The 22,727-nt window shown below is 38.8% G+C and overlaps 1 protein-coding gene across 3 annotated transcripts in view; it reads right to left on the bottom strand.

Moving 5' to 3' along the window:
• Window positions 1-22,727, bottom strand: part of TPD52 (tumor protein D52) — a 225,520-nt gene that overhangs the window by 109,478 nt on the left and 93,315 nt on the right. For 2 of the 3 annotated variants that reach the window (XM_069541561.1, XM_059994808.1), the window contains exons 3-5: window positions 15,654-15,802; window positions 13,946-14,047; window positions 2,843-2,891 (exon numbers count right to left, since the gene is read on the bottom strand). In XM_069541561.1, the coding sequence (XP_069397662.1) occupies window positions 2,843-2,891; window positions 13,946-14,047; window positions 15,654-15,802 (300 nt within the window). Of the gene's footprint in view, window positions 1-2,842; window positions 2,892-4,793; window positions 4,836-12,882; window positions 12,910-13,945; window positions 14,048-15,653; window positions 15,803-22,727 lie in introns of all 3 variants that reach the window. The other variant, XM_059994807.1, reaches the window with a different exon arrangement.

Genomic DNA, 22,727 nt, shown 5'->3' on the forward strand with positions numbered 1-22,727 from the left:
ACTCTGTCCCACTGGCACTAGCTCAACTCACCACACCAACATCTTTAGCCTGGATTACAATGCCTCCCTCCCACCTTGTCTCCTTCTCCAGTCTCTCTCCCCTTAGCTCTGCAGGGCAGACAGTGATCTTTCTAAAATGCACAGAAGAATGTGCGACTCAAGTTGTTTAAAATCTTCCAGTGGCTTCCCACACTTTCCTTAACGTGGCCCACCCATCTCTCTAGCTACATCTCCTGCTCAGTACCCCACAGCACAGCAAAGTTCCTGCTGTTCCTCAAAGGGGCCCCAAAGCTTCAAACATTCCCCTCAACCTAAAGGTTTGGTTTCCATTTACATTACTGCATCCTCTGAGAAGCCTGCTCTGACCTTCCCTCCTGCCAAGCATGACAGAAATTCCCGCTACTTATCCTCCTGCAGCCTTGACTTCCACTGTCATAGCACCTTACCCTGTGTTTACTTTCACTGGCCATTTAATTGTCTAAACATCTTCAGAAAGGGTCTGTGTCTCTGTTGCTCACCATGGGATTTCCAGTGCCCAATACTCATCTCCCGGCACATGGCAAATGCTCAATAATCACAGTTAATGACTTGATCCAAAATCTAAATGTAAGTACATGTAGACCCGATGTTTAACTGAATATCAATGTAAGTTAGAAAATCTGCATCCCAAGCACACAATTATATTTTACAGCTTCCTCGGTGATATTTGTCTAATACACTATACTATTAAAAAAAAATTTTTATTTGAATGGTGCCCAGTCATATTTAAAAAACTGATTTCACTACAATTTAGAGAGTCTGAATATACTCAGGAGGAAAGTACACAGTAAATGACCTCGAAGTTTCTCCCTTCTTCAGTGTCAGAAGAACTGAGGCTTTCCTGGTTTTCCAGCTAGTCATTTAAAAAAGCTAATGCTCAGGGTAGATTTCAAGGAGAGGCTATGATATTCCTAAAACATTGAGAACTAAATCAGAGTAAAACCGTGACTTCTTGCAACGTACAGTTTGTTTTCAAACACCTGACTAGGCATTAATAAGGATAAAGCAGGCCTCTGGTACTGTCCTAAAAGAATGACTATGGGGCTTCCCTGGTGGCGCAGTGGTTGAGAGTCCGCCTGCCGATACGGGGGACACGGGTTCGTGCCCCGGTTCGAGAGGATCCCACATGCCGCGGAGCGGCTGGGCCTGTGAGCCATGGCCACTGAGCCTGCGCGTCCGGAGCCTGTGCTCCACAACGGGAGAGGCCACGACAGTGAGAGGCCCGCATACCGCAAAAAAAAAAAAAAAAAAAAGAATGACTATGATGTATTTTTTGCTCATCAAACATGTATTAAGTAGCTGTGATACGCCAAGGACTACTCTAGGCCCTGGAGAAGCATCAGTGAGCAAAAAGAACAGGGGTCTGCGTTTGTGGGTTCATTAGAGCATGCGTGCTAGGGGGGTTGAACGAACAAGCTGTAGGAATGTTTGTACAGTGTGATTCCTTTTTGAAAAACATTTATACATTTATGTAGAAACAGAAAAGGTGGGTAGTAGCGTTTGTATGCGCAAGAAAAAAGGATTCAGATCATGATACAGTGTTTGGTTTTCTTTCTGTAAGCATACCCTGATTCTGTAATTTTAAAAAGATATATTTAAAAGAAAGTGACTGAATTACAATTCTAAAAGACAAAATATGAATATTTTAAAGCTGATTTATATAAAACATTTTAAGATATTAGTTTTAACCCTTAGAAAACAACCACAGTAACTACCAGAATTTGTTTAGGAAGAAATGACCATATGGGCTTTGCACTTCTCTGTAGAAAAGTCTGGGCAGTGGATGGGAACAAAACAACATTTTTGGTCACTTGTGATCCTTGATGATTTTATAGTTTTGAATATAATCTTGAAGATAATACAATTTACAAATTAATAAAGCTGATTATTATGGGAAAATGTCCACCTTCACCAATATCAAAGCAATCAAAAAATAGGGGCTTCCCTGGTGGCGCAGTGCTTGAGAGTCCGCCTGCCAATGCAGGGGACACAGGTTCGTGCCCCGGTCCGGGAAGATCCCACATTCTGCGAAGCGGCTGGGCCCGTAAGCCATGGCCGCTGAGCCTGCACATCCGGAGCCTGTGCTCCACAGCGGGAGAGGCCACAACAGTGAGAGGCCCACGTACCACAAAAAAAATAAAACAATGAATTATCAATGATGATCACCACGGCATCATCATAATAATAAAAATGTCCAATAATTAAGGAATGAACAAACAATACCCACTATAAGGCTATGTAAGCAGCCACTGAACATAATACTGAAGAAGAATAATGATACAGAAACATGTTTATGGTTAATTCTTTTCTTTTTTTAATTTTTAAATTTAATTTTATTTTTTTTTTATACAGCAGGTTCTTGGTTAATTCTTTTTTAAAGTGTAACAGCACAGTCCTACAACATCACTGTCTGTGGGTCGTAGGACCACTTTTTTGTGTTTTATTTTTTGTACTTTTCTATATTGTTTTTAATTTTCCACAGTAAGATTTATATTAAATTTTGTCCAATTACAAAAGTATTTGAATAATGCAAAAAGCAGCACAAACTTCTAAAGTACTACTGTTCTTTAAAATTATACATTTCTTTTCAGCACTTATGCTGGCCATGCTCAATATACACTCAAAAAAATTGATTAAAAGAGTATACATCATCTTAAATATCCATAAATAATGTAAAGAAAGTTATTGAAGTTCTTTAACTATTTTTAGAAGGAAATACTAATTTGAATAATTTACCCACACCAAAGAAAGTTAAGGTACCAAACAAGATAACACAAAAGACCCTGTTCATTTCTCTACTTGCCTTTAAGTTTTCAACCTTTTCCTCAAACGATTTGAATGTTGGGGAGTTTCTATGGAGAGAAAAGAAAAACAAATAGTAAATTACAAACACTGAACAAAAAAGCCAACAATTTTGAAAACATTATTAAGCTGACTGTATTCCTCTTCGCCATTATTCTCAATCAGCAAAAGAACACATATACCATATGTGACACCTGTTCCATAGATGTGCAGGCGTACGTACAAACGTTTTATTATGTGAGATTATCGATTCTGTTCTAAGATTTCTACAACGATGTTTTCAACTCCTTGAACAGAGCCAGTCTTAGACATATACGTAGAGTCAAGTACATGTGTGAAGAGATGGAACAAAGTCAGGTACAACGTTGAGTCTGTCACTTTCCCAACCAACTTGTCACGGTATAAGAAAATGCCACTGTTGGATCAGTCTGATTCTGGTTAAGGTGCTACACTAGAACTCATGTTTAAATTCACATGTTGCCTGGCAAGATTTCTACATGAACCCACATCACCTAAGCAGGACAAGCAAACCATAGGAGGTTCCACACCAGGGATGCTGGTTCCCAGCAGCAGCATAACAGACAGGGAAAGGAGAGACCAAAAGGAAGGGAGGAGTACAGAAATGTGGCTTTGGCCACTTCACAAAGCTGCCCCAACTGACAGAAGCTCTCTAAGCCCACAGGAAGCCTCTCCTGTGACTTCACATTCATCCATTTGAATTAAGGAGGATCACAGCACCTGTGCCGCTCCCACCTGGGTTTCCAAAGCTTTTATACTATCCACCTGACCTCCAGTATCCTTCCTACTACCATGATGAAAAAGGAGAAGAAGGGAACAAGGGGTTTCCTCCTTCCCATCGTGGGGACAGGCAATCGGTCCCAAAGTGTGGTCCCCAGACCAACTGCATCAGTAGCTCCTCGGAAGTTGTTAGCAAAGCAAATTCTCAGCCACCCCAGGCCTACAGAATCAGAAACTCAATGTGGGCCCGCTAGGCAGAGGCTTTTAATAAGCCCTCCAGGTAGCTCTGAGGTACACTAAAGTTTAAGCCAAGCATGTATAGTTAAAAATCCTCTGCCTCTATAGAAAGGTCAGGTGAGGTCGTAGAATGTGCCACTTGCAAGTACTTACTGATGAAAGAGGACACTAGAATCAGATCACAGTTGGCTCCAAATGTCACAGTGGGATGAGGGAAGTAGAAATGGGGAGGATAAAAGAAAAGGGGGGCTTCCCTGGTGGCTCAGTGGTTAAGAATCCGCCTGCCAATGCAGGGACACAGGTTCGAGCCCTGGTCTGGGAAGATCCCACATGCCGCGGAGCAACTAAGCCCATGCATCGCAACTACTGGGCCTGCGCTCTAGAGCCCGTGAGCCACAACTACTGAGCCCACGCGACACAACTACTGAAGCCCGCGTGCCTAGAGCCCGTGCTCCGCAACAAGGGATGCCACCGTAATGAGAAGCCCGTGCACCGCAATGAAGAGTGGCCCCCGCTCGCAGCAACTAGAGAAAGCCTGCGCACACCAACGAAGGACCCAACGCGGTCAAAAATAAAATTTAAAACATTGATTAATTAAAAAAAGAAAGAAAAGGGGATTGTAACTAAAGCTAATGCAGATGGAGGAGGTGGGACACCTACATCCATGAAAACAGAAGGTTGATTAGATGAGCACTGTTCACTTTTTTTAATTAAACAGATTCCACATATGAAACAATTTAACAGGTTTACAAAACAGAAGAAATAATCATTCCTTTTTCTAATCGCAAACATTTAATGGATTTCTTACACCAACCCAACATTGTTAGGAAGAGCAACTGAAAACTGGTGACAGTTTTCACAGCTTGTTTAGAGTAGAATTCTAGCTCCTACTTCAGAACAGTTCAAGTTAAACATCTAGATAAAAAAAAAAATAAGAAAACATCAGACCAACTACATTTTGTAAAAATATACTTTACCTCATAGCAGGCATGCTAATTGAGTGTTGAATGGAGCGTATACTAAGAGGCAGCATTAAAAAGAGATAGAAATGGAGTTAGTAAAGTGGTGATTAGACATTATAAAATGCAAACAAAACTTAGTTTTCTAGGAGCTTGCTCTTCTGGCACCATGAAGAATTACCTGCTTTTTGAGGTGGAGGGGATCAAAATTATTTCAACATAATTTACTTTTATTCATGAGCCAATTTAATTCTAGCAGTTAATAGAGCTGATAATCAACTTTGCATTCTTATAGCACTTTGAAAATTGTCGAGTGCTTTCACCAGTATCTGTAATGAATCTAGATTGAGCATCAAGGCTCAAAAGTTAATAATTTACAGGTCACAGCACAATCGTGAATGGAACTTGGGTCTTTAAGACTCCTAATCCAGTGTTCACCACCTCCCCTCAAAAAATGAAGCGCGCACACACACACACACACACACACAAGCGAGACCACTGAAGGGCTCCTGCAGTCGTTTTTCTCCCACATAACTGTTATCAGAACAGGAAGGTTTCAAAGTCACTATTTGACAACTTCAAGTGACTTTAAAATTACATGTCACTTCTTAGTGGTAGTCGTATCCAGTTTTCTAGTAAGAGACACCTGTACTTCATCTCAAACTAAATGTTCTTATAGGCCATTCAAATAACATTTGATCCCCTGTTTTACAAGGACCAGCTTTTTATTCAAGGGCAAAGCAGTTCACTGACCATTCGGGTTCAAGGTTATCTACCTCCAGCCATCTCCCATAGAGAACACCTCACAAGATGAAAGTACCTCAATTCTTGGGCTCACTAAGTCACTGTATGCACCCTGCTGATACTGTTAACATGCTTATAAGCATTTTGATCACTGACACAGCATTTTGGGGTAAGCTGGACAGTCCAAGGTTTCAATTCTCAATTATATTTAAATACTCTGTGTGTTTATGATTTAGTTTTCTCCAAGATTCCGTTGTTACAAATGACAATGTGTTTCAGTGTAGCTCCTCAAATCTAGTTCTGCATTAGTATGGAGTATGATCTTGATATGAATCAAAAGAAGCTGACAGCTCGTACAGTCAAATAATCAGTAAAATATTTGGACATCTTCGTACTTAATGTTGTACACAATACAGGAAAAGATCCATTGTAGCTCAGCATTCTCTCTTCCTATCACAATGGTAGATACCTTGGATATAAGACTATATTCTGGGAGGAATTTGCTAATTCTTTTCCTGCTTGATTTATTGCAGTGTGTTGCATCCATATTTTAAAGACAGAGATTAATAAAAATCACCTTTCTTAGTTTACAATACCAGAACTCCAAAAGCTACTGCCCTTCCTTGGACCCTTCTGAAAAAAGCTGTCTCTGTAAGTCAAAGCCACCTTCCACCATCACCAAGATAATAACTGGACCAGTAGAGTTCCACCCACCAGAGCTAACCTCCTGGTAATTTACAAATTGTTTAGACCAAATTAAAAAAAAAATTGATTTGAGATAATTAAGATTCCTATCCTGGGATTTTGTAATTAGAACACTAAGCCGCTGGTCAGTTAGTGGTAGGTACTTGAACCAGAAAGTCATGTAGTGTTCGATGTTGAGGAAGACATTTGGGGGGACTAGGTACAAGCTTCAAGAATGCGGAGGAAACCAATTCTCAAAGAAAGAATTGCATATAAGCACAGAGAGAGGTAGAGGGAATGAAGGAGAGATGAGCATTCAGGGAAGAGGGCTCAGGTGGTAGAGGAATGGGTTTCTTGGTTTTTGGGGGGTTCTAGAAGCTACCTTGATTTCTAACAGCTTTTCAATGAGCAGGACTAATCTGGGTGGGGCCTGGGCTTGCTTCCTTTCCTCTCCTTGGATTCCAAAAGAACTTTCATTCTATGCAACACATTCTCTTTTTAGGTGAGCGAAGTCACATAGTTTTCTATTCGTCCTAACCAAAAGACTTTGCTAGAACATTTTGGCAGAAATTACCAAATTCTGGCAAAAGAAGGTGCTTAATGGCTGAACACGTGATAAATTATTTGTCCGAAGGACTCACACATTGAATTCAACAGTATCAACAAAATGAGAAAATGGGTGGATAAAGCAAGTATAAATCTCAGAAATGCACAGTTAATTCTAGTCACTGACTCTCCCTAAGATCTCCCTAAGATCTGTAAAAGATCATTTCCTCCAATGGCCAATTTGTGGACACTGTGCCCCTTTAAACAGCCTACAAACTAGTTAAAAGGGACTACGGCAAAGGCAGAGTGAAAAGAATGATCATAAAAGTGAATTGTAGATGCATCAAGTTGACTATCAATTCCACATCCAGCACACAAAATTAATTCAGGATTATCCTACATAAGAAACAAGTCCTGAGGTCATAAAAGTTGAAAAACTGAATTGTAAAAGTCACGAAGTCACATGGAATTATCAGGGGATGGAGAATTAACACAAGAAGGCAGTGGAGAGCTTATGAATGACTCATCAAGGGATCTTCCCTGGATTAGGTAGGAGAAGGACGGTTGGTGAAGCATCAGTGCAAGGGGATATCAGGAGAATGGGGGAAACTGACAAACAGCGTAAACAGTCAGGAGAAGACAATAATGTTGGAAATACACACAATTTTAAAAAATATTTTGTTTTTACAGTATTATCATAGGAAAGGACTACCAATACACTTCCAAGAAAACCAAGATAGAAATGATAATTTGGGGCCTTTAAGTTATTAAACACCTAGAAGGTGCCAATGATGTTTATAATATGACTTCAAGAATGTTAAAAATGAACACTTTGAGAATTCTAAGAAACAGTGCAGCATCTCTTGTAAAGAACTTTAAGGTCTTTACAGGATCATGACAACATCATCCTTGCTGGTGTTGCGTTTCAATTAGCAGTTAAGGCAGAGAAAGAATTTAAATATTTGAGTACCATGAAGGATACATCCACTAAATACGTTTAAGTGGGAATGTATAGGAAAAAGCAAGGAAATGATTACAATAAGGTGTTTATTTTGCGATAAATTGCTGAGTTGAATTTCTGTATGTTTTACATTTCAAAATAAGATTAAAAATACACCCACTGAACAGAGAATGAAATCAGTTAAATTAATACAAAGTCGAGGTGTTCCCACTTTTGAGGTAGCCATTACAGCAGGAAGAACAAGGAGTACATATCAATTTCAAGTCCACCCAGTTATCTGAACTTCTCTACAATCCCTATTTAAATGAAATTCCACTTCGTTGCTGGCTAGTCTGTAATCTAACAATTGGGCAGCTGTCCTTACATTTCTAGCTTCTCTATGGAAGGTTACACAAGCTTCAACTTGCCTCAACTTACACATCATCTCCAATATCACTGAAGTTTAAATACAATACGGAAAACTTCAAAAGCACAAAGCCACGTTGCTGCTGGACCAGAACTGTCTCTAACAGATATATTGTGAGGATTTGTTATCACCTATGAAGTTTAAACATAATATGGAAAACTTCAAAAGCACAAAGCCATGTTGCTACTGGACCAGAATTGGCTCTAATAGATATATCGTGAGGATTCGTTAGCATTTATAAAGCAAACTTTATGAAAACTTTTTCCAGCTTGATTTTGGCTCTCAAAGAAGGTAACCTATAATCAAAGTAGGAATGCAAATCTGGGTTCCTCAAAACACTGAGGAAAAAAAATCAAAAAGGGCAACCTGATTCTCACTCAGAAAACACAAAGTACTTTGCAATCTAATAGTTACTTTGGAAAAGTTATTCTTTTAAAAAGCTGAATTGATTTTTTAAAGTTTCCTTGTTTCTTACATAGGTGTTTGATCTTTTCATACCTAATAATAAGAAAGGGGGAGGGGTAGAGGGAAAAGAAGAAGGAAGGAAGTAGTAAACAGAAGATAGAGAAAGAAGAGTTAACATGTCTGAAAGCTTATCTATGTATTACTATCCCCTTTTGCCCTCAAAATAATCTCTTGATCATAGGTGATGAACCAAAGGAACTGCTGGACTGTGCCTGTAGGGCCTAAGTCTTAAACTATCATTGCTCTGGGGAGGCAGAACAATGCAGAGGGTGGTGCAGGCTCCTGAACCCGGGTGTGCCTGGGTTCAAGTCCTGGCCTTCAGCCACGTCGCTGTATGACTTTGAGGAAGTCACTTAACCTCTCTGTGTCTCAGTTTTCCTCATCTGTAAAGTCAGAAAAATAATAGCACCTGCTATACGTAGTCATGCCTGAAACACAGTTCACCATTATTATTGTTACGGATGGCTTTAACTGAAACACACATTAATATTTATTTCATTTTATATTATTTTCTTTAAAGCTTTCAAATTTCACCCAGCTATTATTTTGGTTGGTAACTTGAACCCTAGAGTCTGGAACAGTGCCTGGCACAAAGCTGCCATTCAATAAATACTTTTGAATGAAAGAATGAATAAATAATTGCAGTAACTAAAATTAGGAAATATGGGCATAAAAGGTAGAAAAGTTCATTAAAGCTTTTCAAATTCAAATCAAAAGGTACTCTATTACAACAAGAGAAAAGAGGTCATTTCTTTTCCTATTAAGTGGTAGAAGTTGTTTTTTTTTTAAAAAAAGAAATTTTCAGCAAAATGGAATTATCTGGAATGACTTCCGTGAGTCCGAAACCAACAACAACAACAAAATATCTAGAGGTTTACGGGAAGAAACACACATCAAAAGGATGGGCTTCCCTGGTGGTGCAGTGGTTGAGAGTCCGCCTGCCGATGCAGGGGACACGGGTTCGTGCCCCGGTCCGGGAAGATCCCACATGCCGCAGAGTGGCTGGGCCCGTGAGCCATGGCCGCTAAGCCTGCGCGTCCGGAGCCTGTGCTCCGCAATGGGAGAGGCCACAACAGTGAGAGGCCCGCGTACCGCAAAAAAAAAAAAAAAAAAAAGGCGAAATTTCCTTTGAAGATAAAGGCAAAGTTAATTACATTTCCTCCTAAATATATCAGAAATATTTGACTAATGAGGCTACTGAATTATTAGAGCATGCTATTAATAACATGAAAATTCATGTTTACACTGACAGCAAGTGAAATGAGAAGGCTCTTTTAAAGTTTCTCTCAAAAAAAAGTAAAGGCATGAGTCAGCGTTTGCCATGTATGTGTAGAAAACAAGCCAACAGGAGAGGAGTGACTATGAACATACCACCTGGGGAAAAGCTGTCTGTCCCCAAAGGGCCTCCTTTGGCCTCCCTGCCGCTGACACCTAATTGTCAGGGCGTCAAAAATAGACATCTCTATCTCTGTCTCTGTCTCTCCCTCTCCCTCCTTCTCTCTCCCCCACTCCCTCCCCTTCTCCCCTACCCTCCCTTCCTCTTCCTCTTCCTTACTCACCCACCCAAGGCATACAACAAATATCTATATCCCAAGTGCTAACTTATTCATTGATAATGTAGTACAATTAAAACTGTTGCTGACTATTCAAGTCAGCAAAATATCCGCAGTTCCATCAGAGAGTGAAATCATTGCCACAAGTCTGCTGGGTTAGCATGGACTCGGAACAAAGGGTAGTTAACAAGATTACCCAACTAATTCAAGCACTTGCAAAAATGGGCCCCCTGCATCCATCTCCATGGGAGGAAAGGCCTTGCTGCTGGGATGGAAACGCTCAAATCTGCTGCCCAAGCTCCTCTCCTTGCACAGCTCTTGGGGGCACGTGGCCAATGTTTGCCTCTGTGACTCACTCATCTAAAAGATGTGGTGTTTCCTTATGTTTTCTATTGTATACGTTTTTATATACTTCTATTATATGTTTCCATATAGTTTCTATTACATATGAACCCATTAAATCAGATTACAATGAGGACATCTTGATCTAGAAATGATTTTTTTTTTTTTTTTTTTTTTTTTTTTTTTGCGGTACGCGGGCTTCTCACTGTTGTGGCCTCTCCCGCTGCGGAGCACAAGCCCTGGACGTGCAGGCTCAGCGGCCATGGCTCACGGGCCCAGCCGCTCCGCGGCACGTGGGATCTTCCCGGACCGGGAACCCGTGTCCCCTGCATTGGCAGGTGGACTCTCAACCACTGCGCCACCAGGGAAGCCCTAGAAATGATTTTTTAAAGTGACTTTACCCAACTTTTAATCTGTAAGAAATAATTCCAAAATTTAGTTCTCAAAAGATAATGTTATATCTCCCATTTCCAAATTACAATATAAAGCCTTACTTTAACCTGCATGTATTGATACGCAATATATTGTTCATTAACAACCAGACTGAAAATGATAGCATATAATCTCAATTGCATTTTTTAAATGAAATGAAAAAAAGTGACTGTGTAAGCAGCTAGAAAAGAGCCGCCCAACTCTATTTCTGGTGAATTAAAAAGACAGAACATACTGAGCCATACTTATGTACATCTGCTTAATCTTCTCAAAGGTACAGAAAATATCATTCCTCAACAGCACTTACGAAGTTTTATATTTTTGTTTACACCTAACGTTGTTTTATAATCAGGTATTAACAGGGCTCTTCCATTCTTAACTCATTCCCAGGCCCTACTTCCCTCCCCCACTCCATCCACTCAAAGATTTCAAGCTCTTTCTGAACAAGAACCGTGTCTGGTCTAGGTTACATCCTTTAGACCTGTCCACGATAGGCACCTTAATGTTAGCAGAATGGATTATGTGAGTGAATACATCCTCACACAACTCAGATAACTTTAGATAAAACTGTCTTTTAACAGTTTCCTAAAGCACTTAGGTCATTTTCAATTGAACACCAAAGATACAAAATCAATTCCTATCGCTGATTTCTTGGGTTTTTTAGCACAATTTTAAACTTTAAATAGTTCAACACTTAGGGACTTCCCTGGTGGTACAGTGGATAAGGCTCCATGCTCCCAATGCGAAGGACCCAGGTTCAATCCTTGGTCAGGGAACTAGATCCCACATGCATGCCGCAACTAAGAGTTCACATGCCACAACTGAGGAGCCCGCGTGCCTCAACTAAGGATCTAGAGAGCCGCAACTAAGGAGCCTGTGAGCTACAACTAAGGAGCCCACCTGCCACAACTAAGACCCAGTACAACCAAATAAATAAATATTAAAAAAAATAGTTCAACACTTAGACTTTGTTTATCCCCATGATTTACTGACTTTCAGGGCTAAGTGTCATTAAGAGAGAGCCTCAGCTATAAGTACCTATGTGATTACTTAAGAAGGCACAATGCTAGGCCACAGCAAGTGACCGCTTGAGAAGACAATTCACATTAATAGGAACAGAGATGGAGACTAGTATATTATCCTTCCTGCTTACACTCAAAAGACCTTCCTCCACCTTAGTTTTCTCTGACTACTAATAGGATAATCAGAGAGTCTGTATGGGAGAGAGAGGAGAGGTTTGCTCAATATCACAAAGATTCCTTCTATAAGGCCTGGTTTGGGCTGACATCTCTTTAATGTACGTTCTGTTTTGGCCTAATATACTTTATTTTTCCTTTTGCAACCATGAAATGTTCTTGTGTGCATAATTATAGAATACAACCAGTGTAACGAAATAATAAAATAGTATAAACACTATAAGCTAATAAAACAAGTACTAAAACGTGCTGAGTCATGGTATATTTGGTATATATCTTAGGCATATTTTACTGCAATAAAAAAAATATCAGAGTAACCTGTACAGGACAGAAGACTAACATTGTGAGACAGTACATATGCTGTCTATTACCACTGCATAATGGGACCCAGGTGAAGGAAGATTCCAACATCCTGACAAAGGCACCAAAGAAATTAAAGCATCAAAAAACAAACAAACAAAGTCAGACATTAAAAGGGAGGAATTCTGCATGCCATGGTAAAGCTGCTTCTTTTTACCAAAAAAAAAAGGAAAATGTCAAAATCATTTCCATATCCCTTTGAACCACAGTGTCAAATTATTCTTCTTTTAATGTATCCATTACCCATGGTATACAAGAAACCCTCCCTTGAAAATAGGAATGCACCAGAGAAAAGATATTCCAAAAGGCAAGAAAATTACATAGTGGACAAACACAACCATCCAATGTGGCATCATAATCTAAGCACACTTGTCTCAAACGAGAGCTAGGCTGCAGTGATGGTTCAAACTCTCCTTACCTAAAGGAATGTGAAAAGGCTTGCAATCTGCAAGAAGCCAGAGTAAGCATTAAAAAAGAAAGGAAGTTCTGGTAAATCTAAAACAATTAAATAACCTACTTTTTAAAAGTTGTGTAAGGTTTTAACTGAATTCTAAAGGGCTACACAATCGAGTCAGCACAGAAAGAAAAGAGAGCACCTAAGAGAAGTATATATAACTGTCAAAAGGGTTTAAGAGAGCTGTGTTTATTACATTGTGTTGAAAATGATAACAGTCCAAATACAATGAGCAAGTCATTTGGTTTTTTTGGTACAAAGCATAATATCAATTAGCCAAACTTATTCAACCAACAAAATTCTGGTTGTAAAATCTACTTTCCCCACAAACGGAAAACACAAAGTCATGCAATCTGAAGGACTGTTTTTTTTAAACACAAATCTTTCATGCCAACAGAAGCACAGACGATTTAATCCACATTTGTCATTTTCAGCACTATTTTAATCCACAGGGTGGGTGGCGCAAGGCACGGGTGGACACAAAAGCACTGTGAAGTGGTTTTACCAAAATGGCCAGGAAAATTCTGCAGACGCACTGAAAATATAAATACAAAATAAAAAGCAACAGCTCAAAACAAGATTTGGGCCTCGGCAGGAACATAAATGGTACAAAGCAATGCACAAACGAGCATGTTGTAAGCACACCATGGGATAAAGATGTACCTCCCGGAAGTGCAGGCAGGATTCGGTGCTCCCGGACTCATCCCCATCAGACACCAGGCTCCGCCCACAAGCACAGGTTTGCAAACACATACTTACCCAGTGTGATCAAGAACGACATAAAGGACAAAATTCACAACCAGAATTTTTCAACAACCTTAAATGTATTCATAAGATGATCAGTTTGAAGGCTATGCCTAAAAGAATTTAGGGAAGCATTTCGGGTCCTGGTTTGAAGGAATGCCCTCCCTCACTCAAACAGAGAGGAATCCAGCATCAGCCAGAACCAGACAGGAAACAAACGCAACCATGATAACAGATTTTAATTTGCCTCAGCTTAATTAAGCCAGGAAAAATGAGGACGTACTTTACGTCTTCCAGCTTTTTGGTGATGACTGATCCAACAGATGAAAAAGCAGCTGAAGCCTTCTGTCCAGCCTGAGATAAGGTTTCAGAGGTCTTCTTGTACCTATATTAATTTATAAAAGAACAAAGCAAAGAAAGTAAGCTAACCTTTCCAGTATCCATTATTTAGAATTCAGTGATGACCACCCTCTTGAGAACTCTCAAAAAAAAAATTTAGAACATCTAAAACTCTTCACAGCCACCAGGTCAGCATCATCACATCCACCAGGTCAGCATCACCACATCATCTTTTACTTAACCATCATTTCAGATACAACCCTCTGCAGTGCTCTAGGACAGCCAGAAAGATAGAGGCCTATAAAGGCGGGGCCAAAGAAATCCGAGTAAGGGCTAAAAATAGTCATGGAGCCAAGATCAAAATGAGCCATAGGTTGAATGAAATTATGTCCCTTTATTTTTTCCCTTTTCCACTTAAGCTAAATAAAACAAAAATGAAATCAGATTCCTCACATGTCTTTCACAACTTTATCTCCTAAAACGGGGCCAGAAGCAAGGTAGGACCCATGGGTACTTTTTTATTATCCAAATCAATTTTGGGGGCATAAAGATTTTTTTTGAATTTTGCATATCTGTTGAGCTATCAAATAAGGACCAGTGTATTCTCAACGGGGTACGTAAAAGGTACAATACTTCAAATGACTTGAGTGGGATATTTGCTATAGCACAAAGGTATAATTGACCATCTCCCTCCTCCCATCTACACAGGGATTAGTGAAGGGAAAAACTAAAACAAAACTGAGAGAATATGGTACTTGCACCAAAGAGGTTAAGATCCCCACATTGTAGAAAGGAATGCTCAGGCATTTTTACTTACCCTGTCAAGATCAAATACTAAAGACAAAAAACAACCCAGTTTATGATGATACAAAGAATGGTGTCCTGCATGTTTCCCACTGCCTATTTATATGGGCAGAAAGTGGAGGTGGTCACCCTCGTGCTGTCATGTCAGGATGCAGTCAGCCTCACTGCTGCTGGTCACCAGCTCAGCAGATGAGACTGAACAGAGAACACAGTTCGGAGACTGTCACTACAAGCCTGCTCCTCCTTGTGTCGGGAAACAAAACTGCATCATGAAAATGTTGGATCAAAACCATGTGACCAAAAAGACCAAAAGATTAAGGGGTGGTCCTCTGCCACCAGCATACATCAGAGATGGTGACCTGAGAATCTTATGGTATGTATAGAACAGGGTAAAAAAAAAAAAGACTGGCTCTGTACTGGACCAGACCTGAGTTCAAATCCTGCCTCCATACTTTGAGAGGTTTGTGACCTCAAAACTTATCTGCTCCTGTTTCCTTATCTAGGGCTATCTCACTACCCACTCTACTGGGTTATTCTGAGGATTAAGCGACTCATGTATATATCTGGTAAGTGGATATATAACGTTTTTAGAGCTTAGATTTTATTTCTTCAACTCACGTATGAGGCTGGTTTTCTTTCTGTTCCCTAGAACAGTCTGAAAGACTGAAGTTAGAGAAGGGTCAGATACACTTGAGAATGGGGGGACGGGGGGTGGAACGGGCAGTGCCCTGCGCAGTACAGAGAAAAGCTGCAGAAACGTCCTCAGTGCCTTTCGATCCCGTCCCCAGACAAAAAGGGCAAAGTGTCCTTTACAGTTTCTAGAACAATGTAGAATCAAGGGAACATACGCAGACGTGGCTGTCACATCTTGCCACCCTTTGGCAATGTTCTGTTTTAGTTCCTGGAGCGAATTGATCCCGAGTTTCCGCTTGATCTCCGTTAGGTGCTTCTCTTTTGCTGCTAACACTTGAGACAGAGTCTGGATTTCTTCTTCTACCTGTGAGGAAGAGGGTTGGGGTAGGTATACAGTCATTCAAAAAGTTAAGATGGTTAGCACAAAACTATACTCAAAATTCTAGTCATTTTAAAACATTTTTGACTCATTTATCTGCCTCTTTAAAAACAACATATGATACATTGTTACGTAAACCAGTTTACACGTTGATCTCTCCTGTAAAGCTGCTTTCCTCTCTTCTCTATATTTCCATCTTGAGTCGTCCCCAGTTACCTCACAGAGGCTGAGGGCTCAAACCCCCACGCAGATAATATTCAAACTAACAGCCACTCTCCCGACTGCTGGGTCTGCATTGCCAGCTGAACACTGCTGCTTGAATGCCCATAAAAACCCACATCTGTGTATTAAGTCAAACTAATCTCCATCCCCACCAAAATACACACAACCATGCCAAATCAAAATCCAACTTTCTTGCATATTTCATAGGAGTTTATACTCTAGTATAAACCGGAGCTCACACTGTCAGCCTCCGTACCTGCTAAAGTCACAAGCATAAATAAACCACACCGTCTCCCCCAGAGAGTCCTGCAGAGGTGTGTACCCTCTGATGCTGACTGACCAGCCTCAGCTTGGTGGTTAGAAATGGGCTCCCAACCCAAGGTCAGCCAACCCATCAAGTGGCCACCAGCCAGTCTCATTCAGGAACGTAGTTTAAGGGCTTCCCTGGTGGCGCGGTGGTTAAGAATCCGCCTGCCAATGCAGGGGACACGGGTTCGAGCCCTGGTCTGGGAAGATCCCACATGCCGCGGAGCAACTAAGCCTGTGCGCCACAACTACTGAGCCTGCGCTCTAAAGCCCACGAGCCACAACTACTGAAGCCCACGCTCCTAGAGCCCGTGCTCCGCAACCAGAGAAGCCACCACAATGAGAAGCTCGCGCGCCGCAACGAAGAGTAGCCCCCGCTCACCCGAACTAGAGAAAGCCTGCGCACAGCATCGAAGACCCAATGCAGCCAAAAATAAATAAATAAATAAATAAATAAATAAATAAATAAATAAATATAAAGAATGTAGTTTGAGAAACTATGATCACACTGAGAGTAGAAGCTTGGATAAAGAAGCCCTGAGATACAGGTGGGGCTCAGTGAGATTTTGAGATGTTACAGAAGCTTAAATATACTTGAGGAGGCCAAAACTATAAACAGAAGCTATGAAGAAAAAAAAAAAAAAGACTTACAGAGTAGAGGAAAAGCCTAAGCCAGGATAACAGAGGGAAAGGGCAGACCCACAGAGAGGAAGAGACACCTGGTGGAAAAGACTTTTGTCCCAGGAAGTTGAAAAACTGGGTCCCTAAAGTACAGTTGGCCTTCTGTATCCACGGGTTCCACATCCACAGACGCAACTAACTGCAGACTGAAAATATTCGGAAAAAAAAGTTCCATAAAAACAAAACCTGAACCTGCCACGTGCCGGCAGCTATCTACATAGCATTTACATCGTACTTATATAGCATTTACATTGCCTTAGGTATTATAAGTAATTGAGAGACGATTTAAAGCGTATGGAAGGACGTGCATAGGTTTTATGCAAATACTACACCATTTTATAAAAGGGACTTGAGCATCTGTGGATTTTGATATCCACAGGGGTCCTGGGATGAACCCCCTGCAGATACCGAGGGACGACCATACAGTCATTAATATTCAAGACCCTTAGAAGAATGCTTCTCTTGGCTTGTGGCAAAGCCATATTCTTAGTCTCGACCTACACAACACTTCTATGAGCTCAAAGACAACATGGCCTGTAAAAACAACAGAGTATTGTTAAGCGAACTGACAGTACTCAACAAAAGGAAAGAAGGATAAATCAAATGTGATGTGGCTGCAGCTGCCAAAGGAAAAAAAAAAAAAAAAAAGAATAACATACTCTCAGATGGCCTTAATTAGAATACAGGCCCATAACAAAAATAATCCTCTGTGCTTATGAGACAGGACCACACATACTGTACCCTTTTGGGAGGTCACAGTTTGAGAAGTATATTGACAAAGTGGAATATGAGAAGAAAAGGGCAACAGTGATGAATAAGGTTCAAAATCAAGTAAATTAAATGACTTGCCCTAAGTCACCAAACTAATAATGTAGGAACCAGAATTTTAACTCAGGTTTTCTGAGCCCACTTCTCAGTTTACTGGCTAATTCTCATTACACATCGTTAGCTTTCTAATATTTCTCTTTACCTGAACTCCAAATTTCAGATACTTCAAAGACTAGACTTAAAGGTTAAGTTTTCTACCCCTTGACCCATCCCTGAGGTATTCACTTGCCCTAATGAATGTTAGAAAGAAAGGCCACTGTAAATCTTTCTGAACAGTACATGACCCAGCACGTTCCCTGCTTTTGTTGTTGACTGTGCTGCTAACATACCTACCTAGCTCAAGCTCAGGATACCGTAGCAATAATTCCTTAATTATGGAATAATGAGTGGAAAAGTTACTACAAAGCTATGGTAATTAAGATTGTGTTGTAGAATTAAGAGTCCAGAAATAAACCTGCACATTTATGGCCAACTGATTTTCAACCAAGGTACCAAGATAAGTCAGTAGAAAAGAGTAGTTTTTTTTCCCACAAATGGTGCTGGGACAACTGAATTTCCATATGCAAAGGAATGAGGTTGGATCCCTAAGTCAGACCATATATAAAAATTAAGATAGATCAGAAATCTAAATGAAAAAGCTAAACAATAAAACTCTTAGAAGAAAACACAGAGGTAAATCTTAATAACCTTGGATTAGGCAGCATCTCTTAGATATGATACCTCAAGCACAAGCAACCAAAGAAAAAATAGATAAATTGACATCCTCAAAATTTAAAACTGATGTGTTTCAAAGGCCAGCATCATGAAAGTAAAAAGACAACTAAAAGAATGGGGAAAATACTTGCAAATTATATATCTGATAAGGGTCTAGAATGCAAAATACATAAAGAGCACTTACAACTCAATAACAGAAAGGCAAATAATCCAATTAAAATGGACAATGGATTTAAATAGACATTCTGCCAAAGAAGATATATAAATGACCAATAATCATATGAAAAGATGGCCAATACCATTCATTAGTAATTAGAGAAGTGCAAATGAGATACTACTTCACCCCCACTAGGATGGCTGTAATCAAAAAGACAAACAATAACAAGTGCTGACAAGGATGTAGAGAAATTGGAACCCCCATACATTGCTGGTGGGAATGTAAAATTGTGCAGTTTGGCAGCAAAACAGTTCAATAGTTCCTCAAAAAGTTAAACATGGAGTTACCATATGACCCAGAAATTCCATTCTTAGGTATATAATAAGAGAACTGAAAACATATGTTCAAACAAAAACCTGTACATGAATGTTCACAGTAGCATGATTCATAATAGCCAAAAAGTAGAAACAATCTAAATATCCAACAACTGATGAATGAATAAACAAAATGTGGTATATACCTATACAACAGAATATTATTCAGCCATAAAAAGGAATGAAGCACTGATGATTGCAACATGGGTCAACCTTGGAAACATTATACTAAGTGAAAGAAGCCTGTCACAAAAGACCACATGTTGTTTGATTCCATTTATAGGAAATGCCCAGAATAGACAAATCTATAGAAATAGAAAGTAGATTAGTGGTTACCAGAGACTGGGGAGAGGGAAGATTGGGAGTGAACGCTAATGGGAACAGGGTTCCTTTCTGGGGTGATGAAAATGCTCTGGAATTAGGTAGTAGTGATAGTTGTATAACCTTGTGAATATATATAAATCAAGGAACTGTATACTTTAAAAGGATGAATTTGATGGCGTGTAAATTATATCTCAAAAAGGAGTAAAAAAAACTCATGTTTTTTATCTCCATTTTATTTAATTTCTACAACTATTTCAAGCAGTGACTCTAATGTAAAAAAACTGAACCTTACCATTTTCTTTAAATGTAAATAATTTTATTATATCTTATTATCATTATTATGATATCATGATTATTATGATAATACTGTGATATCACAATGTCATATATGATATGAGGTAAAGTAATAGTATATCTGCCATATCTCATGGAGTTTTCAGAAAAATTGAATAAACTTCTGATAAAACGTGAATACTACACAAATAAAAGGATAAGTGCACATGCATCAGAGTTCATGAAGACCTGGACACAAGACTCAGTGCTGCAGTGCATTACCTTATGACCTTAATCTCCATAATCTTGGATTAGGCAATGGTTCCTGACATGTGACAACTAAAGCCCAAATCACCAAAGGAAAAACAGATAAATTCAACTTCATCAAAATTAGAAACTTCTGTGTGTCAAAGGGTGAAAAGAAAGTGAAAAGGAAAACACACAGAATGGGGGAAAACGTTTACATATCATATGTCTGATAACTTCATTTGTTAAATAACATTACATAATCTATTGGGAGATTTAGACCTATATTAAGAGCTACTACTGTTAGGTTAATATTACTGATAATGACATAATTATACTGAGAGCAGGCAAGGATTTGGAAAAACTACTCTCTCACATACTATGAGAAATCTTCTGGATAGCATTTTGGCCTTGTTGGTGTACACGGGAATGACTCTGTGACCTTAAAACCCAGTAGACCCAGGGATTCTACTTCTAGGAATTTATTCTAAAGAACTAATTAAAGAGGTGCCTAAAGGATTATATGTAAGTACTTCCATCAAAATACTGTTCATAATAGCAAAAAAGGGAAACAACTAAATGTTTATAAATAATATGCCCATTAACTAAAAATGAGCTTGAAGCAATTAAAAAATGGGCTATGCAGCAACTTAAAATGATGTTTTAGAAGATTATTTACTAGCACAAATTTTTTTTTGAAATTCAGTTAAGTGAAAAAAAGTTACAGATGTGTATTCTGATGCCTTCATAAAATACTGAAATATGTTATAGCAATGCACAGATAGCAAAAAGTCTGGAAATCTGGAAACAGATAATCTAAATCTTTTACACTGTAGGTAATTTTAATTTTCTTTGATTTTTTTTGTTTCTGCACTAAACATAAATAGCTTGTGGAAAAAGTATTTTTGTTTTATCTTTTCAAAATAACAATATTAGGCATGTACCACATACTCAAAATTTTTAATTCTTACTCTCCTCGTAGGGCTTATCACCAATCTGCCTTGCCCATCCTATCCCCACCTAGTTTATAAAATCTGATGTAAAAAAAGTGGATTGAACAAACAGATAAGTGAAAAAGAAACAGGAAACCTGAACAACACTATAAACCCACTAGAGCTAACAGACATAAATAGAACACCTCACCCAAAAACAGTAGAATACACCTTCTTCTCAAATGTACATGGAACATTCTCCAGGACAGAGCATATGTTAGGCAACAAAACAAGTCTCAGTAAATTTAAAATCATACCAAATATCTTTATCAACCATAATGGAATGAAACTAGAAATCAAAAACAAAATGAAAATTGGAAAATTCATAAATGTATCAGAATTAAACAGCACACTCTTAAACCACCAATGAGTCAAAGAAGAAATCACAAAGGAAATTACAAAATACCTTGCGACAAATGAAAACAAACACACAGTATATTAAAACTTATGAGAAGTAGTAGGAGTAGCGCTCAGAGGAAAAGTTATAGCTGCAAATGCCTACATTAATAAAGAGGATTTCAAATCAAGAACCTAACTCTACACCCTTACAGATCTAGAAAAAGAAGTGTAAACTAAACCCAAATCTAACAAAAGAGAATAATAAAGATTAAATATAAGCAAAATAGAGAATAGAAAAACAATAGCAAAAAATCAATGATGTCAAAGGCTGTTCCTTGAAAAGGTCAACAAGATTGACAAACCTTTAGCTAGACTGACAGAGGAAAAAAAACAAGAGAAGATGCAAGTAACTAAAATCAGAAGTATAAGTGGTGACACTACTACCAACCTTATAGAAATAAAAAGGATTATAAGAAAATATTATGAACAATTGTATGCCAACAAACTAGATAATCTAAATGAAATGGATGCAATCCTAGAAATTCACAAATGGTCAAAACTGACCCAAGAAGAAATAGACAATCTGAACATATCTATAACATGTAAAGCAATCGCACGAATAATCAAAAATCTTCCAACAAAGAAAAGTCCAAGACCAGAAGGCTTCACTGGTGAATTCTACCAAACAAAGAAGAAATAAGGCCAATTCTTCTCAAATTCTTCCACTAAATAGAAGAGAATGGAAAACTTCCTAACTCATTCCAAGAGGCCAACCATTACTATAATACAAAAGCCAGACAAAGATATCACAAGAAAACTTCAAGTCAATCCCTCCCATGAATATAGGTGCAAAAATACTCAGCAAAATACTAGCAAACCAAATCCAGAAGCATATTAAAAGGATTATACACCATGACCTAGATAAATACACCTAGGATAAAGTGGGATTTATCCTAGGAATGCAAGGATGATTCAACATATGAAAATCAATCAATGTAATATACCATATTAATTGAATTAAGATGAACACATGATCATCTTAATAAGGTGCAGAAAAGCATTTGACAAAAAACATGAAAAAAACACTGAACAAACTAGGAAGAGAAGGGAACTTCCTCAACATGAATAAGTACATTTATAAAAAAAAACAAAAGCTATCACCATACTGAATGGGGAAATATTGAAAGCATTTCCCCCAAGATTAGGAACAAGACAGGGATGCCCACTGTCACCGCTGCTAATCAACATAGCACTGAGGTTTCATCCAGATCAATAGGGAAGAAAAATAAATAAAGGCATCTAAAATGGAAAGGAAGAGTAAAATGACCTTTAACTGCAGAAAATATAAGATATAAGATAACTGCATTATCTTATATATAGAAAATTCTTAAATAATGCACAAAAAATCTATTAGAGCTAATAAGCAAATTCAGCAAAGTTGCAGTATACAAGAT

This window comes from Delphinus delphis, chromosome 17, assembly GCF_949987515.2.
Source record: "Delphinus delphis chromosome 17, mDelDel1.2, whole genome shotgun sequence".
NCBI lineage: Eukaryota > Metazoa > Chordata > Mammalia > Artiodactyla > Delphinidae > Delphinus > Delphinus delphis.